General features: G+C 43.1%; 1 protein-coding gene across 9 annotated transcripts in view; it reads right to left on the bottom strand.

Moving 5' to 3' along the window:
* pik3cd (phosphatidylinositol-4,5-bisphosphate 3-kinase, catalytic subunit delta) overlaps positions 1–26096 on the bottom strand; it is a 244079-nt gene that overhangs the window by 50520 nt on the left and 167463 nt on the right. For all 9 annotated transcript variants that reach the window (XM_063033142.1, XM_063033145.1, XM_063033143.1 and 6 more), the window contains 4 exons: positions 25115–25347; positions 20092–20271; positions 16955–17110; positions 7068–7157 (listed from right to left, as the gene is read on the bottom strand). In XM_063033142.1, coding sequence (XP_062889212.1) covers positions 7068–7157; positions 16955–17110; positions 20092–20271; positions 25115–25347 — 659 coding nt within the window. The remainder of the gene's footprint in view (positions 1–7067; positions 7158–16954; positions 17111–20091; positions 20272–25114; positions 25348–26096) is intronic.

Raw genomic sequence — 26096 nt, 5'->3', positions numbered from 1 at the left:
TGAGCCAATAGGCTGGTCCTGGACTTATTTCATAATTTCCTGGCATAATTTACATATTACTATTTAACTATTTATGGTTCTATTACTATTTATTATTTATGGAGCAACTGTAATGAAAACCAGTTTCCCCCGGGATTAATAAAGTATGACTATGACTATGACTATAAACAGGAGAGTGAAGATAGAGAGAGTGACAAATTCTATGCAAATACAGCAGAGTGCAAAGGAGAAAGACACAATCAGAGACAAGTTCACAGTAGTGCAAGAGGTGGTCCGTGACATTGTATTACAGAGGTAGGGGTAGGTTTGTGCAGGCCATTTCAAGAATCTAATGGTTGTAGGAAAGTAGCTGTTCCTAAACCTGAACATTTTAACATATTATTGGAAGCAAAAACAGTAGCTCTTGAAGAGATGAGGTGATTAAATGGTGTGCTTCAAAGAAGAGGGTGTGGGGAACAGGACAAATTTTAGTTTTGGAAGCAGGGAAAAACCTGGACAAGGCACTTAAGTCAAAGTTCAAAATTGAAAGTAAATTTTTATCTAAGTATGTCTGTAGGCTGTGGAATCGAGTCAGAGTTGTGACAGTTCAGGGGCCTGATGGTTGTAGGATAATAACTGAATAATAATAATGACTGAACCGCATGGTGTGGGACCAAGTTTCCTGTTCCTCCCGCCCGACGGTAGCAGTAAGAAGAGACCATGGTCTGGGTAGTGGGGATCCTTGATAATGAACACTGCTTTCTTGTGGCAATGCTCCTTGACGATGTGCTCAATGGTGGGGAGGGCCTTGCCTGTGATGGACTGGGCCACATCCACCACTTTCCGTAGCCCTTTAAAAAAAAATAAGGCATCTAATTCAAGCAGCAATAAATCTTCATTCTGTCCAGCAAGTGAAAAAAGAATAGAGATAAGTTGTTGCCATATGAAAAGCCGCTTGCATAGAAAGAATGACTCATCGAGGGAGAAGATAGCGTCCTGGGAACATTAACCAGCAGTCATGAGAAGGGCAGAGACAGAGCAAGCACAGGATACTCAAGTAATTTTGGTGAACATCTGGGTCTTTGAGAACTACTGCAGGCCTTTCTACTTCCAAAACACCACATACATTTCCAGGGTAATCATTTCTGCAGTCCGTTCCACACAGCAGTTCCCACAGATGTTCAAATAATGAACAAACATGAGATTGGGTAGAATTTTAAATGTCAATACTTGAAATATTTGGAAAGTGACAATTTGAATTTTGCTTTTGAAAGCTTTAATAACAAACAGGAATTCAAACGAAACAGAAAATGCCGGAAAGATAATCAGTCATTGTTCAGGATTTACAGATTTGCCTGTGGTTCCTTTGTCAGGAAGTTCCAATGGACACAGAGACTTTTCCTAAATTCTTTCCATCGTGGGTCTTCCCTGGGTTACAAACGCCTGACTTACGGACACCACAAATGAACTCCAATAATATTATTAAATTCAAAAGCCCTAAGTATAATAGTTTTGTTCCTATGAACAGCAAAACAAGTTTCCAATTTCTCTCTCTCTCTCTCCCCACTTGTAGTAATTGTTCTTTGAGTTACAGCACGGAGTAGGCCCTTCTGGCCTTTCGAAGCGTGCCGCCCAGCAATCCCCCATTTTAATCCTAGCCTAATCATGGGGACAATTTACAATGATCAATTAACCTACGAACCGGTATGCCTTTGGACGCAGTCATGTGGGGAATGTACAAACTCCTTACAGGCAGCAGCGGGAATTGAACCCGGGTCACCTGTACTGTAAACCATTGTGCTAACCATTATGCTGCCTGCTGTACCTATGAATTTTTAAAATATTTCTCATCATAACCTATAGTAATGCTTATATGCATTGCATGGTACTGCTACCATAAAAAAACAGATTTTACGACATAGATCATTGATAATAAACCGGACTGATTCTGGTTTCAAATTCACACCAGACGGGCCTGCACACTGGAGTACAGGCCACCAAACATTCCCCTCCCAATGTTTCCAGTCTGCTGATTTTACCAGAACCAACTGCAAATATCATTCGCAGCCAATACTGGAACTTACATTTTCATGCTGGGAAAATAAATTTCTATCTCAGGGGATGATGCCAGTGTGGAACGAGCTGCCAGTGGAAGTGGCGGATTCAATTGCAGCATTTGTGAGAAGTTTGGACTGGTACATGGACAGCAGAGGTATGGAGGACTATGGTCCAGGTGCAGATATTAGGCAGTGAGCCAGGCTGGCACAGACTAGATGGGCTGAAGGGCCTGTTTCTGTGCTGTAGTTCTCTATGACTCTATGCTCAAGGCTCCAAAGTATTTTGATGACAATCTTGTTTCACCACAGAAACTCTGAATGTGCAGCGTGCATCCACGTAGATGGTCAAAACTCCAACAGGATGTGATTCAGTGAAAACAAAACCACAGAACTGATTGTCTGACTGCACCTAACCTCTGCAGGAGGAAGATTGACATCCAGACCGCCTTGTCCAATGGACAGCTGAGGTCTGGGTCAAAGTCGCAAAGATACAGCAACAGTGACAGGACATGGCAAGGTGGATTTCAGTCATACGTAGTCATATTACATATTGCAAATATGGAAATCCGAACTGAGTACAGAAAATGGAGGAAAAGCTGGTCAGCGGATCTGTGGGAAGAGAAATAATGAATGTCTTTCGATAATTTAATTTGATTTATTTAGAGATACAGCGCAAAATTGGCCCTTTCAGCCTTTGAGCTGTACTGCCCACCAACCCATCTAATAAGCCAAGGCTAATCACAAGGTTACCAATTAACCTACTAACCGGTAGGACTTTGGACTGTGGGAGGAAACCAGAGCACCCGGAGGACACCCATGAGCACACAGGAAAAATTTTCAAACGTTCATATGGAGGATGCCGGAATTGAACGCCGATCTCCAACGCCCTGTGCTGTAACAGTGTCGCACTGACCGCTACACTACCGTGGCACCCCAAGTTGGAGTTTTAGTCAGTCTGATAGCTTTAGGTGTACCATTTGTGCTTTATTTTTGAGTGAAATGGGTGATAGAAACTACAGCAATGCAACAGGCCCTTCAGCCCATCTGGTCCGTGCCGAACTATTATTCTGCCTCGTCCCATCTACTTCCACCTGGACTCTTGCCCATAGAGTGCTGGAAGAAAACCAGAAGTTAAGAGACAAGACCGACAGTAGAGGAACAAAAGACAAGGAACAGATCAGGGAAAGATATCGGCAATGTCAAACAAGATGGATTGTCTCTCAGCAATGAAGGCATTCAGAGAAAAACAGTAAAAGTTCTCAAAAAAAAATCACAATCATATATTACTTTCCATGTAATATATACAGAAACACTTTGCTACCATGGGTGGCACGATTATGTAGCAGTTAGCACAACACTATTACAGCTCAGAGCGTCAGAGTTCGGAGTTCACTTCTAGCACAGTCTGTAGGGACTTTGTAGGTTCTCCCCGTGACCACGTGAGTTTCATCTGGGAGTTCTGGTTCCCTCCCACATTCCAAAGAGGCACTGGCTTGTACGTTAGCTGACCATTGTAAATTGTCCTGTGATGAGGCTGGAGATAAATCGGTAGGTTGCTGGGTGGTGGAGCTCATTGGGCTGGAAGAGCCTGTTCCTGGTTCTATCTTTCAATTAATAAATAAAAATTCCACACTGAGTTCCAACAACAATGAAGGGACAGCGATATAATTCCAATAAGGTGTTGTGTGTGACCTAGAACTGGCATAAGGTGAATGTCACCTGCACCCAAATACCCCGTTTTTCAAAGTTTAAGAGACCATGAGTTTAGGGGATGCTGCCATTGACATTTTAGATTTAGACAAAATTCACATTGATTTATTTAGTACAAGCACATCAAAACATACAGTGACAGGTGATGCTCGCGTTAACAACCAACAAGCCCAAAGATGTGCAAGTGTCACCACACGTGGCCAGCACATTCGGTAGATCAACACCAGCAACAATGGCAACAACGACAGAACAAAGCAAGACTGCGACAGCAAAACAAGCCCCTTTCCCACCTTCTCATACACATTCACACACACACAAAGTTGTAAAACTGTTGTGTGAATCATGTTTTAAAGTCAGTTCAACAGGAGATAGCTCAAAGTAAAATATTATCACAATAGAATTGCAGTACAAATGGTGCCCAAGGGTGACATCCACCATAATTTTCCAACATACCCAATATAAATTTGAGGAGCAGCACCTTATCTTCTGTCTGGGCACTTTGCAGCTTTCCAGACTCAATAACGAACTCCACAATTTCAGGTACCTGGCATTTCCCTGATTGCTTCTGGACTGAGGGGTATAGATCGGGTAAATGCAAGCACGCATTTTCCACTGAGGTTGGGTGGGACTACAATCAGAGGTCATGGGTTAGGGGTGAAAGGTGAAAAGTTCAAGGGGAACATGAGGGACCTTCTTCACTCAGAGGGTGGTGAGGGTCTAGAATGGGCTGCCGGCACAAGTGGTGTATGCAAGCTCGATTTCGAAATTTAAGAGAAATTTGGACAGGTACATGCATGGCCCCAGTGCAGGTTGATGGGAGTAGGAAGTTTAACTGGTTTGGCATGGACTAGATCGGCCGAAGGGCCTGATCCAGTGCTGTACTTTTCTATGACTCCACCTGTTCACCTGCTGTGGGTCATCCACCTGAGACAATAGGTCTGTTTTCCTCTCACTGTTAGCTCAACCTCACCTGTCAGTCAAACCCCATATTACACCATTTTAGGCTGCCTTTGTCATATTTTCAGTCTCCAATTGCTCCCATTAATCCACCGACATTCTCTTTCCCATTTATGATGGCGAGTCTTCAATGTGAAACATTAACAACACTAACACCGAATCTCTTGTAACAGTGTTAATGCTGTCTTCTTGAACACAGATCCCTCCCAGCCTACTGAGTGTGACCTGCATTTTATTTTAATTTCGGGTTCCTGCAGTTTCTCAATTTAGTACAATTAAAGTTGTGTTTCTTAATCATCTTTGCTCTCGTTATTAAACGCTTGAAATGAGCAGAAAGGCCATTTCACTGAACATCACCAATTGTCCAATCAGGAAACAAAGAAAATGCCCTTGTCTGAGCTGTTGTGGTAAAGGCATCGTCTTCTGGGGAAGGTATAAGGAATAAAGTCTTCTGAGGCTGCTCCAACTTTCAATAAGGTCATGGCTGATTTATTTTCTGTTCAGACTCCATCGGTTTTATAATTTTATCAGTCTTACACTTGAATTATTCTCCATGGCAGTCCATCTACTGCACTCTGGGACAAAAAAATTCCAAGAGTTGACATCCCTGAGTCCGGGGTTCCCAATCTGGGGTCTACGGACCCCTTAGGTAATGGTTTTGGATCCATGGCATAAAAAAGGCTGGGAACCCCTGCTCTGAGTGAAGAAATTTCCGCTATTCCCCGTCTTAAGTAGCTGACCTTAAATCTATGACAATGCCCACTAGCTCCATGTTTCCAGGCTCCCAGCATCTGACTATCAATTCCTCTCAGAACAACACTCTGAGAAGGATTGATAAGCAGATTAATCCCTGTTGGGACCAGGTCAGACAGCATCTATGGAGGGGATTAAGCAGCTGAGGTTTCAGGCCAAGACCCTTCATCAGGTCATGAAATCAGTTCTGAACGCTATTTGCTTACTTTTATCATTTACATGATTTGTTTTTTCCCCTGCACATTGGGTGTTTGACAGACTTCAATCTTGTTTTAAATGGGTTCTACTGCATTTCTTTGTTTTGTGGCTGTGTATGAGGAGACGAATCTCAAGTTGTATATAATATACATACTTCGATAATAAATCTACTTTGAACTTTGATAATCCCTCTCAGGATTTTGCATGCTCATTGAGACCACCGATCACTCTTCTGAACTCACTGAGATGGTTATGATAATCTTACCGTTTTCTCCTCAATGGACACGCCCCTGAAGCCTTGAACCCGTACAATGAGACCACTGCCTCAAAGGTATGCGTACCACCCCTTGTGGAAGTTGTGGCATGGCAAGGGTTAACATAATGCTCAGGCAACGACAGAATGTAGATAGAGTGAAGACAGCCAAGGCAAGAAAGGTCTTTGAAGAGCATAGTTTCCCTTTGCACAGCAGGAGGGCCAGAGCAATTTCACTTATGAAGAATAGGAACGTAATGGAAGGATGTGAAACACACACCAACTAAGGAACAATTACTTTACTAACTTCAAAGTATCATCAATTGTTATCTTGAAGTTTCGCTGGTATTGTGAATGGAATTCAAACATACACAGCTTACCAAATGGTCAATACTCATAACTTCTAGTTAATTTTGCATAAAAAAGGCATTTCTCTGTGTGGTGACAGGGACAAGTAAAATAAAGAATGTTTGAGGAATGAGTGCAGGATTCAGTGTCCAGTTAATCAGTGACAACATCTTTGTGCATGGAGACAAAAATCACACACAATATTCCAGCCAGTCTTGTAGGCTAGCTAATGGTCAGTGCTTAGAGGCAGGGAAAACAACAAAACTTCCAGGAATATTGCACCTCTAATTCTCAAGTCCTGTTAAAAGAATCACAAGTCCTTTGTTGGAAAATTAATTGATCTTCCAAAAATCTGCCTCGAGGAAACAGAACAATTTCTTCCCCGCAAAATAATTGTTATAAACAACGCTTGTTGGTTAGTTATCTCGCTCTCATCATTGACAAAAGTCTCGCCTACAAGGCAGTCCCTTGCAAAATGACACTTGCACGGCTGACCACGTCCACCAACCCCTTCTCTCCCCGGCAAAACTTCACTCTAAACTTCCCCTTGCTGCTTGAAACCGCAGAAAAAAAGACATTTAACTACCGGGAAATCATGATTCTAAGAAGCAATATCTTGCTTCAAGAGGTCGAAACTTAAAACCTCCAGCTTCCTGTGTTGCTGAGTTTTGCAGACTGCTTGACAACACTAATGTGGATGTGTGGTGAGGTGAGGCCTGATGACATGTAATCTATATATATATATATTAATCATTCAGATGCAGTAAACAAGAGGATCTGTTCACATTGAGGCAGAAAGGAGCTGCACCAACCTTCATTCCTTCATCTGCATTAACTTTGCTTCCTGATACCAAAGTGATTGTAAAAGGCTTATCCAGGTCCCAGAGACTGATGCTTGACTGCTGAAATAGAAAAGGAAATCACCGCGTCAGTTCATATGCCCTTTGTCAACAACAGGTGAGCAGAGTTGGTGATTCACTGGGACGAACAGAAGCAACTAATCATTTGAATGATTATACATACATGCACACGTACACCCAGATATACACGTAGTGGCCACTTATTAGGTACACCTAATACCTAAATGGTATTATTACTTATAATAAGTATATTATTGTATATAATGTATAATTATGCTCGTAACTACAAATATCTAATCAGCCAGTTATATGGCAGCAACTCAATGAATAAAAACATGCAGATATGGTCAAGAGGTTATGTTGTTGTTCAGACCAAACATCAGAATGGCGGAGAAATGTGATCTATGTGATTTTGACTGTGGGATGATCATTGGAGCCAGATAGGGTTATTTGAGTATCTCAGAAACTGATCTCCTGGGATTTTCATACACAACAGTCTCTAGAGTTTACAGAGAATGGTGTGAAAAACAAAACAACATCCAGTAAGTGGCTGTTCTGTGGGCAAAAACTTCTTGTTAATGAAAGGGGTCAGAAAATAACTCGTTCAAGCTGACAGGAAAGTGACACTAACGCAAATAACCATGCATTACAACAGTGGCGTACAAAAGAGCATTTCTGAATGCACAGCACGTTGAACCTTGAAGTGGATGGACTACAGCAACAGAAAACCACAAGCATCTAGAAATACACTCAGTTCGCCACTTTGTTAAGGTACCGCCTGTACTTTATAAAGTGGCCACTGAGTGTATGCTTGTTCACACTTTCAAATTCTCCGAGAGTAGTAATCTCAGCCCAATACATCAGGGGTACATCCCTCCCCGCCATCAGCGGCTCGTTAGGCCAGCCGTGCTGTACCTCTAGATAAAAAAAAAGTTAATTCATACAAAGTAGGGACTAGATTGGCTTCAGTGCAGAAAAAATGCACTGCACTCATCATAACATGTTTAGAAAAACAACTCTGAAGAGCAAGAATAGAACAGAAAATAAAAATAAACCAAAGTGCTGGAAATCTGAAACAACCCCTGACATGGGGTGCGTGACCCTAAACGTCAACTGTTTTTGTCTCCAAAGGCACTGATGTGGTCATCTTGCTGGGTATTTCCTTTGGCTCTGTGTGCAACTTCAACATGCTTCTTTGCTTGCATTCTCATTGTGACTTCCCTCATTAATCTAACAAACACATAACTTCATCAATAGTTCATCTCCATGACAACCTCAGCCTCAGCTTATCAGAGATATTCAGTTTGCCCTGTCCAGCTGTCTGGGTATCTTAAAATTAACTCATGTTATCAGCATTGTTTACTTACTTATTTATTATTAATATTTGCACAGTTTGACTTTTGCACATTGGGTGTGTCAGTCTTTGTGTGTAGTTTTTCATTGATTTTATTGTATTTCTCTGTTCTCTTGTAAATGCCTGCAAGAAAATGAATCTCAGGGTTGTATATGGTGCCATATATGTACTGAGATAATAACTTTGAACTTTTAAACTTTCTTTCAGTTCTGCTGAAGGGTTCTCAAACTGAATTTTTCTCAATCTCTCTCTTTCTGTTGTATACATACTCTCTCCCTCTCTCTCTCACACACACACACACACACACACACACATAAATATGCTTGTTCACACTTCCAAACTCTAAGAGAGGGATCCTGACAAGAATTTGGACATGCCAAATAACCCAGTCTAATCAGAAACTGTTAACGGACTACTGAATACTCCCTGAGTACAAAATGGACTTTTGACCTCCAACCTTCACTTTAAATATACCCAATGACTTGGCCTCCACAGCTGTCCATAGCAATAAGTTCCACACATTCACCATCCTCTAAGTACATAATGGTGTCGAGGTCTTCATCGATGACAACGATGGACGAACAACAACAACATGTCGAGAAAGCTTACCAGCATGATGACAGGACAGCCAGACCCAAGTTATGGGGAAAAGATGAATAGGTTACAAGCATGATGACAGGACAGTCAGACCCAAGTTATAGGGAAAGGATGAATAGGTTAAGACTTTATTTCCTGCAACATAGGAGAACGAAGGGAGACTTGATAGATGTACAGTGCTGTGCAAAAATCTTAGGTATGTATATCTAGCTAGGGTGCCTCTGGCTTTTGTACAGTTCTGTATTGATCAGTGTGGAGTGGATAGCAAGTTTACAAATCTGACAGGAGTAAAACATGCTGGGAGTAGCAAGGGTGGAGTGCCACAAGAGGGGTGTGGGACAGGTGGCAGAGAAGGAGTGCCAGGGGTGGGGTAGGCACAAGTGCAGACACACCCAGCCCTGCGACACCAGGCAAGGTCACTTGATTACAAACAATTAGTTTATTGATCATTACAGAATGTCCTTCTGGTACTTCCCACTCCCTCCCCTCTCCCTTCCCCTTTCCCTACTGTGATTCCCCTCTCCCTGCCCCCTTCTCACTCTCAGTCCACAATCGAGACCCATATCTGAATCAGGTTCATCACCACTCATATAAGTCATGAAATTTATTATTTCTGTAGCAGCAGCAATAAAGTGCCATACATAAAATTACTACAGTACTGTGCAAAGGTCTTAGGCACCTTAGCTATACATATGTGCCTAAGACTTCTGCACAGTACTGTTTATAAAATTATTAGGGGTATAGTTTGGGTGAACGCATGCAGGCACTTTCCCTTCAGATAAGACTAGAACTAGAGGTCACAGGTTAAGAGTGAAAGGTGAAATATTTAAGGGGAATCTGTGGGAAACTTCTCCACAGGGGGGTGGTGTGAGTGTAAGTGGGTCGGATGGCGTCGCTGGGCCGAAAGGCCTCTTCCTGTGCTGAGAGACGAGTCCTGTCTAACAAATGCTGCTCGATCCTGATGAAGAATCTTGGCCCAAATCATCAAACCTTTGTTCCTTTCCATAGATGCTGCCTGACCTGCTGAGTTCATCCAGCACTTTGCGTGTGTTACTCTAAATGCCCTGCTTCTAACTTGCCCTCAGCCGACACCATCACTCCCACTTCTGCGGCACAAGTGGACAGATCAGGGTGAGTGGGGCATCACCGATGCTGATCAAGCTCAGCTCAGTTTGCCTGTAAACCGCGCCCCCCCCCGCTCTGTTACAGGGAAACGGATCACATGTCGATTCCAATCCTCTGGAAGGTCATCGACGACACAGCATGTGATACCTCCACTCTAAACCTTGTAAGATTCCAAGGGGCTCCAACAGCAGAGCTTTGTGGTGTTTACAACTGGTTTTAGATCTCTGCACAATAGTGATATTGTAATGCTGTATTATAAAACATGCCGTGAAGGAACAAAGAGAACTGCTACTAAAGAAAGCGGTCAGAAAAGAGTACGTCAGATTGGAATTGTTCACAATCATGTGCCGAGACTTCCACACACATTCATACACTTGCAGATTTAACATGTTTGTTTTTTACGTATTTATTGAGGTACAGCAGGGAACAGCCTATCGAGCCATGCTGCCCAGCAACTAATCACAGGGCAACTTACAATGACCAATTAACCTACCAACCAGTACGTCTTTGCACTGTGAGAGGAAACCGGAGCATGTGGAGGAAACCCACATGGTCACGGGGAGAACAGACAAACTCCTTACAGACAGTGATGGGAATTGAACCTGGGTCGCTGGTACTGTAAAGTGCTGTGCTATGATGCCACCCTACACACATGCACAATGAGACTTTATAAGGTATTGATCTGACTGCACTTGGGGAATTGTGAGCAGTTTTGGGCCCCCATATCTAAAAATGGATGTCCCGGCTTTGGAGAGGGTCCAGAGAAGATTTAAGAGCATGGGAATGAAACAGTTAATGTATGAGGAGAACTTGATGGCTCTGGACCCATATACACTGGAGTTTAAAAGAATGAGGGGAATTTCATTGAAATCTCTCGAATATTGAAAGGCCTAGAGCAAGCGGATGTGGAAAAGATGTTTCCTGTAGGAGGGGAGTCTAGGACCAGAGGGCACAGCCTCAGAATATAAGGATGTCCCTTTAGAATAAAGATGAGTAGGACTTTCTTTAGCCAGAGAGTGGTGAATATGTGGAATTTATTACCAAGTCATTGGCTATATTTAAAGCAGATGTTGACAGGTTCTTGATTGGTTAGAGCGTCAAAGATTACAAAGAGAAGGCAGGAGATTGGGATTGAGAGGTTTAATAAATTAGCCATAATGGTATGACAGACCAGACTTGATCAATCAAATAGCTTAATTCTTAGCCTGTGTCTTATTGCCTTATGGTCTAGCACATATAAATGCAGACACCCATACCTGCATTTATCAACGTTTACATACATACACACCCTTCAACAAAGATTACCTATTAAGCCATCGAACCAAACACAAAGCATAAGGTCTCAGCTACATTCAGTTTGAGTTAAAAATATTCATCCACTCCATGGTGGTAATGTTGCAGCTCCACAAAATTCTGGTTACACCACTTGGAGTATTGTGTTCAGTTCTGATCACCTCTTTATAGGAAGGACATGGAAGCTTCAGACAGGATGCAGAGGAGATTTGCCAAGATGCTACCTGGATTAGGGAGCAAATCTTATGAGGACAGTTTGAGAGAGTTAGGGCTTTTCTCTTTGGAGCAAAGGAGGAGGATGAGAGGTGACCTAATAGAGGTGTACAAGATAATAAAAGGTATAGATCGAGTGGACAGCCAAAGACATTTTCCCAGGGAGGAAATGGCACATATGAAGGGAGCATAACTTTAAGGTGTTTGGAGGAATGTTTAACAGGGAAAGTCAGAGATAAGTTTTTTTTTACACAGAAAGTGATGGGTGCATGGAACGCACTGCCAGGGGTGCTGGTAGAGGCAGATACATTAGGGACATTTAAGAGACTCGTAGGTAGGCACATGGATCAAAGGAAAATGTAGGAGGGAAGGGTTAACCTGATCTTAAAGTAGGATAAAGGTCAGCACAACATTGTGGGCTGAACGGCATGCGCCAATCTGTACTGTGCTATGCTCCATGGTGAGTCCTTTTTAAGTTGCCCACTATCTTTCTCTCTCAATCTTCCTCAACTGAAGGGAAGTTGGTTGCTCATTGAGGAGCAATGCTTTAAGTGCCATCTGTTCCCAACATCAAGATGTGGAGAAGATTTTCCTATAGTACGTGAATCTGGGACCAGAGGGCACAGCCTCATAATACAAGGATAGCCCTTTAGAACAGAGATAAGAAGAAGTTTCTTTAGCCAGAGGGTGGTAAATTTTGGAATTCATCACCACTGATGGTTGTGGAGGCCAAGTCATTGGGTACATTTAAAGCAGAGGTTGAAGGTTCTTGATTAATAAGGCAGGAGAAGGGGGTTGAGTGGGATAGTAAAACAGGTATGATGAGATGTGGAGCAGATATGATGGGCTGAGTGGCTAATTCTGCTCTTTTGCCTTACAGTCTATTGAAGGAAACACCAAGATTTTGGCTACTGAGGTGGTTACTCTGATCTGATGAAAGCCGACCAATAAAGGATGAAATCAAGAAATTCTTCAGATGCTGGAAACTTTGAGCAACGCACACACAAAAAGCTGGAGGAACTCAGCAAGTCAGGCACATTCATGAAGGTGAATGAACGGACAATGTTTCAGGCCAAGTTTCTTCATTGGGACTGTCAACAGGTCCTAATGAAGGGTCTCATCTGTTTGTAAGGAGTTTTGTACATTTTCCCTACGACCGCGTGGGTTTCCCCTGGGTGCTCTGGTTACCTCCCATAATCCAGTTAGTAGGTTAATTGTTTATTGAAAATTGTTCTGTGATTAGGCTAGGGTTAAATCGGGGATAGCTGGGCAGCATGGCTTGAAGGGCCGGAAGGGTTTATTCTGCGGTGTATTCAATAAAAAAAGAGGTGTTGACTGTTTTATTCCCCTCTGCAGATGCTGCCTGGCGTGCTAATTTCCTCTAGAATGTTCTGTGTGTGTGTTGCTCAATAAAGGCTGAACTGAGGAGCTCCACGCAACGCCGGGATTTGAAGAAAGCTTTGCCACTTGAACCATAGGGCCCTTTTCACCTCTTCCCATGATCAAACTAACGAAAGCAGCACAAGCAAACACCACTGGCAGGGTGCACAAGACTTCAAATGTGAATTCTATTAATCGGGGCTCAGAGCAGAGATTAGGCTGATGCATTGAAATTCTGCCGAATGCACCATGTCTTAGATTAGCATCTTAAACATTATTAACCACACATTACAGAGACACTAAAGAGAAGCACACTGTCTATTTATAACTCTGAATGATAGAATACACTAAGATTGCTGTGTATTAAACTACATCAATACATTATAAAAGTCCCCAATGTATTTCACTACATCTTGAACTCTAGGTGACTGATCACCTCAATAACATACTTCCTGCAAGCCTTACCTTGTTTACCACAGTGTAACCTCTAATATGCATTAAAATATTCTAATTCATTGCTAATCTGCAATTTTCCTTTTTTTAAAAAAACCATTTGCAACTCACTTCTACTTCCCACTTGGAAACAGAATATTTGCTCTTTTTCATTAAATCTGCAGAGTTATTGTGCACTACAACACAGAAACAGGCCTTTTGGCCCATCTAGTCCATGCCAAACTATTATTCTACCTAGTTCAATTGACCTGTACCCAGACTATAGTCCTTTGTACCGTTCTCATCCACACAGCTATACAAATTTCTCTTAAATGTTGAAATCGAACCCTCATCCACCACTTCCACTGGGAGTTTATTCGACACTCTCACCGCCCTCTGAGTGAAAAAGTTCCCCTTCATGTTTCCCTTAAACATTTCACCTTTCACCCTTAACCCATGACCTCTAGTTCTAGTCTAACCCAACTTCAGTGGAAAAAGCCTGCTTGCATTCACCCTGTAAATACCACTCATCATTTTACATACCTCTATCAAATCTCCCCTTATTCTCCTACGCTGTAGGAAAATAAAGTCCTAACCATTGAACCTTTCCCTATATCCCCTGTCCTCAAGTCCTGGCACCATCCCTGTAAATTTTCTCCACACTCTTACAACCCTATTGATATCTCCCGTGCAGGTAGGTGACCAAAACTGCACACAGTACTGCAAACAAGGGAAAATCTGCAGATGCTGGAAATCCAAGCAACACACACAAAATGCTGGAGGAACTCAGCAGGCCAGGCAGCATCTGTGGGAAAAAAGTACAGTTGACCTTTCGGGCTGAGACCCTTCGGCAGAGCTGGAGAAAATCCTCTTTTTTCCTCCAGTCCTGCTGAAGGCTCTCAGCCCAAAACGTTGACTGTACTTTTTTCCATAGATGCAGCCTGGCCTGCTCAGTTCCTCCAGCATTTTGTGTGTGTCACAGTTCTCCAAAACAGGCTTCATCAACAGCTTATACAACTTCAATGCAACATTCCAACTCCTGCACTCAATGTTATGTTTTGTAACTCCAAAACATAAAGCTAATCAAAATAAAAACAAGGGAGTCTGGAATGCGAGCCTAACTTTGTTTTTACTTTAAGTGAGGTGCGCACGTATAACATGGTGACATATTGGCGTATGGCATTTATGTACTTCTACAGATAACCCATAATGCATTATGTAAGCAACAAAGAATGCTTAATCAAACAATACATTTACAATATTACTCAAATATTACTGAAAGATTGAATACCCAAAACTCAATACATTGATTTATGAAAACCAATGTTTCAAAAGCTCTCGTTACCACCCTAACTACCTGTAACACCATGTTCAATGAATTATGTATCTCTGGAAATTATTATAAATACAAATCCAGGTGGAAATTCCAATCAGAACCCATGAATAAAGGATGGCTGTGGTCCAAGCATATTTGGTTTGTTTATATCCGTCCTGGTACTGGATTAGTTTTTGTTGGCTTCAGATCATTAATTTTGACTGGTTGAAGTTTCTGCTGTTTAGTCAGTAACTAATACTGCAGAGACATCTACAAGCCGCATAAAATGATGTACACAAGAGATCCTGCAGACACTGGGAATCCAGAGTAACTCACACAAAATGCCGGAGGAACTCAGCAGGTCAGGCAGCATTTATGGAGAGTAATAAAGAGTCGACCTTTCGGGCCAAGACCCTTCATCAGGACTGAAGTGTTAACACATCAGATAAGATGTTTTATCAAGTACATACCATTCAGATAAAAAGATCCATTACAATGGGAGGAGAAGATGGCGGCACGACACAGCGCGCAGCGGCCACTCCGGTGAAATGATATCTGTTATTTGTCAAGAAGGGTGCCGTGCACAATCCTGATTTGATGGTGACAGATGTGAGAGCACAGAGGAACATCCGGAGAAAATTCTGAAATGCCTTCTTTGCTGACGCTGCTACTGTGTGATCCAGAATCTCTGGAGGAGAAGGCCCCGAGTCCTCGGCTTTGCCTGATGCTCGGCGGCCGGGGCAGGGTCGGGAGGCTGTATCGGAGGGGCTGGTCGGAGGCTCGAAGTTTTCGGACGGACTCAGAGTCGGCTGTGGTCGGGTGCTTCCAATGCATCAGCATTTGTTGGCGCCTGGAGGTTTATGGCAGGGAGAGTTTCTCCCTTTTGCTGCCTGCTATCGGGACTATCGGGAGTCGATCAGAACTTTGAGACTTTTTTTTACCATGCCCATGGTCTGCTCTTTATCAAATTATGGTATTGCCTTGCACTGCTGTGACTATATGTTATAATTATGTGGTCTTGTCAGTGTTAGTCTTTGGTTTGTCCTGTTTTTATTTTGTGATATCACTCTGGATTCACATTGTATCATTTCTAAATGACAATAAACGAGGACTGAGTGTCCTCTTAATCTAATCTAATCTAATATCTGAGCATTAAGATAGCGAAGGACGAAGCTATGCATATAGGAATAGGATAAACAAATTTAATTAGGATTATTTGCTCATTGTTCGGCCTGGTTAAGCTGACTGCGTGCATGTTGATTGCGCTATTTTTTTTACACAGTAATTATAATGTGTCATTTCTTCAATAATGCACAAGTGATGTGATTTCTTCTGTTAATTAATGAGATTTATTAGAACCACGCGTTCTCTGCGTGTGTACGGGAGTGAGATAGATTGGCTACATGACAATAACCTTGTACTCAGAGTCAGTAAGACCAAGGAATTGATTGTGTACTTCAGGAAGGGAAAGTTGGGAGATCACACACTAGTCCTCATTAAGAGTCAGTAATGGAAAGGGCGAGCCGCTTCAAGTTCCTGGGTATCAGCATCTCAAAGGATCCATCCAGCGCCCATCACAATGTTGCATTTATGAAGAAGGCACAACATGCCAGAGGCTCTTCTTCATAAGGAGTTTGAAGAGAATCGTTATGTTATCAAAGCCTCTAGCAAGTTTGTACAGATATATCGTGGGAAGCATTCTGACTTGTTTACATCACCAGCTGGTATTTAGGGGCCAGTGCACAAGATCAGAAAAATCTGCAGAGAACTGTAGACTCAATCCAGCTCCATCACAGTTATCGAGGGCATCTTCAAAAGGTCACCACCCATCAAGGTCCCTCACCATCTGGGACACGGCCTATGCAGGTTACTGCAATCATGAAGGAGCTACAGGAACCTGAAGGCACACATTCAATGTTCTCACAAAATTTTTCCCCCTGCCATCAGATTTCAGAACAGTCCACGAACCCATAACCTACCTTGTTATTTGACTTTTACACTATGTAACTTCTAGTAATTTTACTTTTTGTCCTGCACGGTATTGCCGCCACAAAACTACATATTTCTCGACATATGTCAGTGATAATCTACCTGATTCTGACACCAGCTGAGAGAATGCACCGTGCTTACCTTTTTAACGGGAAGTGGTGGTGGCTTGGAATGAGTCCGGCTCTTTGTGATTTGCCCCATGCCAGTGGACTGCTCGTCTTGGTACATCCTTATTGTGGAGCTATGGACCATTGTCAGGTGCGGTGTTAGGTTATTGGACATACAATGACAGATGTACTGGAGAAAGAAAAACAACAAGGGTAATTTTCGCTGGTGTCTCAGTAAATTATATCACAGTCAAACATCTTAGTACCTTTCCTCCTTTTCTCTCTCAATCAATACAACTTAGAGCTCAAGGAAAGTACACGAGCATCTTTACTTTCTTTGGAAGATAGGGAGGCTTGGTTTGTCATCAAACACTCGAACAAACTTCTATAGATATGTAGGGAGCCACGATACTGTAGCAGTTAGCGCAATGCCATTACAGCTCGGGGTGTTGGAGTTCAGAGTTCAATTAATCCACTATCTGTAAGGAGTTTGTACGTTCTCCCCATGACCGCGTGGGTTTCCTCCAGGTGCTCCAGTTTCTTCCCACAGTCCAAAGATGTACTGGTCAGTAGGCTAATTGTTCTTTGTAAATTTTTCTGTGGTTAGGCAAGTGTTAAATAGGTGGGTTGCTAGGCAGCACAACTCATTGAGCCCGAAGGGCCTGTTCTGTGTTGTATTTCTAAATAAACAAATACAGTAAATAGATGTACCGTTGAAAATATCCAGACTGTTGGCATCATGGTCTCGTACGACAATCTAAATGTGCAGGAACGTGAGAAGCTGCAGAGAGTAATGGACTCGACCTAACACATCACGGGCATATCCCTCCCCACCATGGTAGTATCATAGGAGACACTTCATCAGAGACCTCAACATTCCGGCCCAAACCATCTTCAAGCAGCTCTCATTGGACAGGAGCACAAAAGCCAAAAACTACCAGGTTCAAGAACAAGTACTTCGCTTCAAACCTTGAATCAACTGGCAAACCCTAATCAGTGCAACAACACTATGGCCAGTTTGATCACCTTGCACTAAAATATATTGTTTTTTTCCTTCTAATTGTACTCTTTCTTCTAAAAAATTGTGTGTAATTTATCTTTAATTTACATTGTGAATGCAGCCTGTGATGACGCCACAAGCAGATTTTTCTTTACACCTGTGCATACACGTACTTGAGCAAATGACAAAAGAATCGACTTTGACAAATAAGAAACACCAGTCATGGTAAGAGTTGAAATAAAATGCTGTAAATACTCAGCAGGGCAGGCAGCATCTGTGAAGAGAAGTACAATTAATGTCCTAATCCAAAAACAATCTTTCATTGGTGCTTAACCTGAAACATTAACTCTGCTTCTTCCTCCACAGATTGCTGCCTCTCCTGTCAAGGACTCTCAACAGTATCCCCTTTTTTCTTTGAATCTGGTAGTACGTGCTTTCAGGTTTTTGTATCTTAAGCCCATTGTGAGAGGGGAGAAGAGAGAATGTCCGGGCTGGGAGGGGTCTTTTGGTTTTGTTGGCAGCTTTACCGAGGCCTCGAGAATTGCAGACAGAGTCCATGGAGGGGAGGTTGGTTTCCACGATGTACTGAGCTGTGTACACAACTCTCTGTTGTTTCTTGCAGAAGGAAAACCTGAAGTAGGAGAGTGCTGGTGGTGAAAGGAATCAACGTTTAGGGCAATCAATTCCGTCTGTAGACCTCCTTACATAGTCATCTTAGACTTGGTCAGGGTGACAGCAATTCATTAAAAATGCTGGAGGAACTCAATAGGTCAGGCAGCATCTATGGAAATCAATAAACAGTTGACGTCTTGGGCCCAGACACAAGAAGAAGGAATCTCCTTTTCTTTCTCCCATAGTCCACTCTCATCTCCAACCAGATTCCTATCAGGTCTCAGCTCAAAATGTTGACCGTTTATTCCTCTCCATAGATGCTGTCTGACCTGCTGAGTTCCTCTAGCATTTTGTGTGTGTTACTCTGGTTTTCCACCATCTGCAGAATCACTTGTGTTTACAACAACATTTCACTGCATCTTAGTCATCACCTGTTTGTGCCAGCTCCTTCACTTGTACATAGCTTTTGTTTAGTTAAATATTCAACATTCCAATTCGGATATCCGGAGCCTAATTGGATGGTAAGGGAGAGAGGAACAGGGCTGGTTTTTGCTGGTTGTTGCTTTCTGGCTTGTCTTCCCTGGGCATGCTATGTTGAGACTGGAATGTGTGGGGACACTTGCGGTTTGCCCAGCACACCCGTGAGTGCGTTGGCTGTTAATGCAAATGACGCATTTCACCATATGTTTCAACATACATGCGACAAATAAAACCTGAATCTGCGACAAATGTGAGATTTATTGCTAATGGGCCTCAAACTGGTGATCTTCCCGCTACTACACGCAGGTTTGCAGATGGTGGAGGACAGTTGGTTGCCAGCGTTAAACACTAATTGGCTGCCAGTTATATACAACATTCATTTCCACTGTGAAGGTGAGTGTAAGCTGAGGCCAACGTTAGGGATCGCTGGAAACCAGTCTCTTCCCCATAACCTCCTGAGTCAGTACTTGCTGAACAACAGCACTGCAATAAAACTCAGATAATCCTCTCTCTTATGATTAGCAAATCATGATGGTTCGGCTGGGAAAGTCACCGGCTGCAGTCGACCATCACTGCATGGTTCGTATGTGTCCAGGACAAAGAAGCAGGCAGAAAAAATCATCACGGACACTACCCACCCTGCAAACTGACTTTTCCAAAAGCCCCCCTCTGGGAAGTGCTATAGGGCTAATAAAACTAAAAACATTCATGCCATCTTAAAAGTTTCTTCCCCTGGGCAGTGAATCTGGTCAACCGTTCGAGTTAACCCCCACAGCCCCCTCTATCTATTACCCCATCACTGCACTGTAAACCACTTTTTATAATGCAGCTTACATTGTAAATACATGGTGGTATTTATGTGTTTATGCAGATCTTATCTGAACTTCTAACATGTGGATTTCCTCCAGTTTCCTCCCAAAGACATACGAGTTAATAGGTTAATTGATCACAGGGGTGTAATTGGGCAGCCGGGCGCATTGGGCCAGAAGGGCCAGCTTCCGTGATGTATCTCTAAATAATAACAGAGGACGTGCCAGCAATTCAGGAGAATGTAAACACCAAACAGACTCAAACCCCACCTTAAATCGGCCAAGTGGGTATTTGCCGTAGATATATTCCTCTGTCCCATTGACCTGTAAAGTGTAATCTTCTGGGTCTTCAAATGCTTTGTGCCGGAAAACCGTGGCTTTTTTCTTCATAGCCAGTTTCATCAGAAGAGCAGGAGGTGACTGGGAGGATATCTGGAAGCTGAAACTCTCCTGGTGTAGAACAAGAGAGAAAAAAAAATCACAAGATGAAATTCAGGTGCAAGATTTGAAAACTCTTTACCCAGGGAACTTGGCAGAACATTCTCCTACAGGGAATGGTTGAGGCAAATGGCCTGGATGAATACCAGGGAAGACAGGTGAAAGGGTGAGGGAGAGTGGGAATGGTGGATAGGGTGGGTTGTAGAATAGGAGGCATTACCACAACATCTGTTAAACAGGTCAGACAGACTGCTTCAATATTGTAGATTTAGGTGAAGAACATAGCACACCATGGACTGCATACAAGGACAAATATTAAGCTCAATGGTTACTCCATGTACAGGAGGAAACAGTTTTATATAAATTAACAATTTACTAGTTAAAAAGTTTAAATGGTGAGATTTCGCCATCAAATCCACATATTCCTGCTGTAATAATTAAATTGTTGAATTGCTAAAATATGAAAATGTGTGTTAGCCGAGCATCGGGGTGCTACGGGAGTGTGGCGGCTAGCGCGACGTTATCACAGCTCAGGGCTTCGGAGTGCGGAGATCAACTCTGACGTCATCGGTAAAGGGTCTGTATGTCCTCCCCACAGAATGCGTGGGGTTTCGCTGGGCGTTCCGGTTTCCTCCCACAGTCCAAAGACGTACCAGTGGGTTTATTAGCTGTTGTAAATTGTTCCGTGATCATGCTAGGGTTAAATTGGGGTTTAATGGGTTGTGGGGCTCGAAGGGTGGGATGGCCATATTGCGTACTGCATCTCTTAAAATAAATAAATAAATTGAGATGTTGGTGAGGCCACAGTTGGAATATTGTGGTCCGTTTGGTCCCTTGCTCTGGGAAAGATCGCGATTTTGTCCCTCCAAGCCGCACACTATTCTGACTTGAAAACGTATTGCACTTCTTTCATTGTCCAACAAGGCAGCATGATAGCGAGGTGGTTAGCACAATCACTTTAGAGTGACAGTGGCCACCGACTGGGGTTCGAGTCCTGCCACTGTCTGCAAGGAGATTGTACGTTCTCCCTGTCACCGCGTTGAGATTCCTCCGGGTGCTCCAGATTCCTCCCACTTTCCAAAGATGTACAGTTAGTGTTAATGAGTTGTGGGCGTGCTATGTTGGTGCCGGAAGTGCGTCGATACTCATGGTCTGCCAACACAATCCTCGGACTGTCGGATTTAAAAATATTTAAGTATTCCAACGAGCAAGCTTCTGCTACACTCTGGGACAGAGAAACCCAAAGGTTCTCTGTGAGAAGATCCCACTCCATTCTGTTGACGTTGGAAGCATGTTACGTCAACGACAACAGATCTCACTGTTTAAAGTATCCAGTGTAGGGGTCAGAGTCAAAAAGCACAATAGTGAGATGGTCGGAACAGACACTGCACCCAGTTATAGCTACACAGGTTTCTTGTTGGTTTCATAATTTGGCAGATCCACTATTGAACTGCACCAAGTCCAAGTTTATATATGTTTCATCAGCTGAACTCTCCTCAGGCTACTGTCAGCTCTGGGTTAAGCTCTCATTGAGAAAAGATAAATGTCACACATCAAAGAGAGTGATGACGCCTTAACTTAGAATTTTCAAAACCAAAATGGTAAACAGGTTAATTAAAGTACATCTGTTCACATAAAACAAATCTGTCAAGGAATTTTCCTGAGGCCTCTTTTGTGGATCTAACATGTGATAGATTAAAGACTGAGTGAGGCATTAAGGTTTTTCCTTTGAACGTCAAGAGTCTGCGGAACTGTAGTGGTTAAATGCTTAAAATTTCAGCACATTATCTTTGTTAACTATTGGTTTTCTTAATCCTCCCCCTCTGACTTCATGAAATTTCTGACTGCATTGGAAACTATTTCAAAATCGGTAGCCGTCTAGACCTGCTCCCAGACGGCCATTCGACGCTGGGACAAGACAAGGCCCTCCTGAAGATTCTGCATTGGGAGAAACAGGGTTGTAAAAGTTCCACCTCAGTTCCTGTCTGGGCTGATTTCTAATCCAGTTCCCTTCAGAGCAAGAGTACTGAAGTGATCCATCGCTAGACCAGAGGGCTGGGTTGGAGGGCATTAGATGAGGAATGGTATGGTTAACACAGTACAGGCTCTTCGGCTCACAATGCTGCACCCACCTTTTAACCTCCTTTATACTCAATCTAACCCTTTCCTCCTTCCAGTTTTCTTTCATCCACGTGCCTATCTAAGAGTCTCGTAAATGTCCCGAATGTATCTGCCTCTACCACCACTCCTGACAGTACGTACGTTCCACCCTCCCACCACTCTCTCTGTTAAAAAGTACTCTGACATTCCCTACACTCTCTCCAATCACCTTAAAATTATGCCCCTGGTATTAGCCATTTCCACCACGGGTAAAAGGCACTGGTTGTTAACTCTAAGTCTCTTTTCATCTTATACACCTCTATCAAGTCACCTCTCACCTTCCTTCACTCCAGAGAGAAAAGACCATAACACAAAGGAGCAGAAGCCAGCCATTCGGCCCATCGAGTCTACTCTGCCATTTTATCATGAGCTGATTCATTCTCCCATTTCGTCCCACTCCCCCGCCTTCTCACCATAACCTTTGATGCCCTGGCTACTCAGGTACCTATCAATCTCTGCCTTAAATACACCCAATGACTTGGCCTCCACTGCCACCCGTGGCAACAAATTCCATAGATTCACCACCCTCTGGCTAAAAAATTCCTTCACATCTCTGTTCTGAATGGGCGCCCTTCAATCCTTAAATCGTGCCCTCTCGTACTAGACTCCCCCATCAAGGGAAAAGCCCTAGCTCGTTCAACCAAAATTTGTACCTGCCAACCTTTTGAGATTCATGTAGTTGAACCCCCAGATCCCTATGAATTCACCCTATCTGTGCAACTCATGTCCTTATATACCTCTATGCAATCACCCCTCACAGTCTCTGCTCTAAGGAATAAAATCCTATCCTATCCTACCCCTCCCTGTAACTCCTTTCCGCACTCTTCCCAGCTTATTAACATTGTTCCCAGAGAAGGGTGATCAAAACTGTACACAATACTCCAAGTGCGGTCTCACCAACATCTTGTACAGACACACCATGATCTCCTAACTTGTCTCAATGCCCTAACTGATGACTGACTATTCTACAATGTGGAATCCAGCTTCTAGGCTTTGGTATCAAATTCTCAACTAACCTTGATGTCACCCCATTGCTGGAAGGATATTCAGGCTTTAGAATCAGAATCAGGTTTAATATCACTGGCATATATCATGAAATTTGCTAACTTTACGGCAGCAGTACAATGAAATAAATGAAAAATAGAGATAAAAACTGAGTTACAGTAAGTATGTATAGTGTATGTCTATTAAATAGTTAAGTTAAAATAATTTGTGCAAAATAAAAGTAGTGAGGTAGTGTTCATGGGTTCAATGTCCATGTAGAAATCAGATGGCAGAGGGGAAGAAGCTGTTCCTGAATCATTGAGTGTGTGTCTTTAGGCTTCTGTACCTCCTTCCTGATGGTAACAGTGTGAAGAGGGCACGTCCAAAGTGGTGGGGATCCTTAATGACGGACGCTAACTTCCTAACGCACTGCTCCTTGAAGATGCCTGGGATACTACAGAGGCTATAGTACACTTGATGGAGCTGACTAATTTTACAAGTTCCTGCAACTTACTTCGATCTTGTGCAGTGGCCTCCCCTTCCTCCCACCCCAGTACCAGGTGGTGATGCAGCCAGACAGTATGCTCTCCACGGTATATTTGTAGAGAGGGTGCAGACGAGGTTTAGCAGGAGGTGGCCTGGATTTGAGGGCAGGTGTTGTAATGAGAGGTTGGACAAAACTGCGCTGCTCTTGCTGGAGCGGCGGTAGCTGAGGGGAGATCTGATGGAAGTTTATAAGGTTATTTATGTATTGAGATACGGTGTGGAATAGGCACCTCCTGCCCTTCGAGTCACGCCGTCCAACAACCCCCGACTTAAACCTAGCCTAATCACGGGACAATTTACAATGACCAATTAACTTAACAACCGGTACATCTTTGAACTACTAAGAAACTGGAGCACCTGGAGGAAACCCATGCAGCTAAGGGGGGGACATACAAATTCCTTACAGGCAGCGACGGGAACGAGAGGCGTAGAAACAGTAGACAGGCAATATCTTACTTCCCTGTGTTGACATGTCTAATACCAGAGGGCATGCATTTAAGCTGAAAGGGGGTAACTTCAAAGGGGATGTGAGGGGCAATTGTTTTACACAGAGCGGTGGGTACCAGGGGTGGAGACAGAGGCCGCAGATACATTGGAGGCTTTTAAGAGAGGTGTCGATGGGCACATGAATGTGAGGAGAATGGAAGGATATGGACATTGTGTAGTTAGAAGAGAGTAGTTTAGTTAGCTCTTTGATTACTAATTTAATTGGTTCAGCTCAACATTATGGGCTGAAGGGCCTGTTTCTGTGCTGAACTGTTCTATGTTCTAACCCGTGTTTTAATAGTTCAGCAATTCAACAAATTAATTATTGCACCGGGAACACATGGAGTTGATGGAGAAATCTCACCAGCTAAACTTGTCAACTAATAAAATCTTCAATTACATAAAAGTTTCTTCAAGTCTGCAGCAGCTGATTGTAATCCAGGAGGAGTCCATTTGGCCCAATGGCCCACTGTTGGCTCTTGGTCAGAACAGTATCCAGAGCTTTCATTGTTAATACATTGTCTGTTTAAAATTTTAATTGCCCAGGACATATTGTAAGCCACCTGAGACAATTGACAGAGGTCTGAATTAACCAGAGCAGCAAAGTTTTTACAAATCTAACAGATTTAACTGTGGAAATTAAAATAAAGCTGAGGTCCAGATGGACATTTATACTCACTTCATTGGACTGAAACTTAATGTTAATGACAATATTCCGAGTGTTCTGCTTTAGCGCGCAGCCGTTATTCACTACTTCAGGGATCGGCTCCAAATCCCGCGGGAAGTTGTACTCCATCCACTCTTGCCAGGATCGGCGCTGCCTCTCTCCGGCTTTCTCCTCACAAAACTGGCGCATGCTCCCACGAAACTCGTTCACCTCGGAATCGGGCACGCTGTCAAACTCGTGCAGGCCTGAAAATGAAGGCAAAGGCTTTGTCGTTCTTTGGAAGTGAATAAACCAGGTGCCTGTCCGGTTGCATCCTGGCCTGGTATGGAAACACCAATGCCCAAGAAAGGAACGGAGACACATCTGTCTCTCTCGCCACCGACACCACTGTCCATGACATATACAAGCTATTTTACGTATTTATATTTATTGTGTTTTTTTATTATTGTTTTCTTTACCCTATTGTGTTTTTTTGCGCTGCATCGGATCTGGAGTAAAAATTATTTTGTTCTCCTTTATACTTGTGCACTGGAAATGACATTAAACAATCTTGAGTCGTAACCCCTTTCACATTTCATCAACAATCTTGGAAGACACTTTTTTGTATTCTCACTGATATCTGTGACCCAACATCAAATCAAACAAATCAAGGTCCCTTTCCTTTACTGACTTACGGAACCAACCTTGTAATCTGCTCACTGGAACATTTCTCACGGGCTCCCTACCCTGTAAGGCAATGTCAACACGTTGCCGAAACTAGGCGCAAACCAACAATGACTCCCAATCTGGCAGCCAAACCACAACTGCACTTCTTGCAACTGAGGACAGAAATCCTCACACTTATTCTGGGATGCTGCTCAAGAGCATTCCTTACGACTCTGTGTTGCAATAGTGAACTACAAGCAACAACTCCCTTTCCAGTAACAGATGATCCACAGGCAAAACTTTCCTTCTACAATGGTTAGGGAGCTCTCCAGAGGGAAGATGCATTCCC

This window comes from Mobula hypostoma, chromosome 25 (genome assembly GCF_963921235.1).
Source record: "Mobula hypostoma chromosome 25, sMobHyp1.1, whole genome shotgun sequence".
Taxonomy (NCBI): Eukaryota; Metazoa; Chordata; class Chondrichthyes; order Myliobatiformes; family Myliobatidae; genus Mobula; species Mobula hypostoma.
The sequence above is the reverse complement of the archived record's forward strand: the minus strand, read 5'-3'. Positions and strand labels throughout refer to the sequence as shown.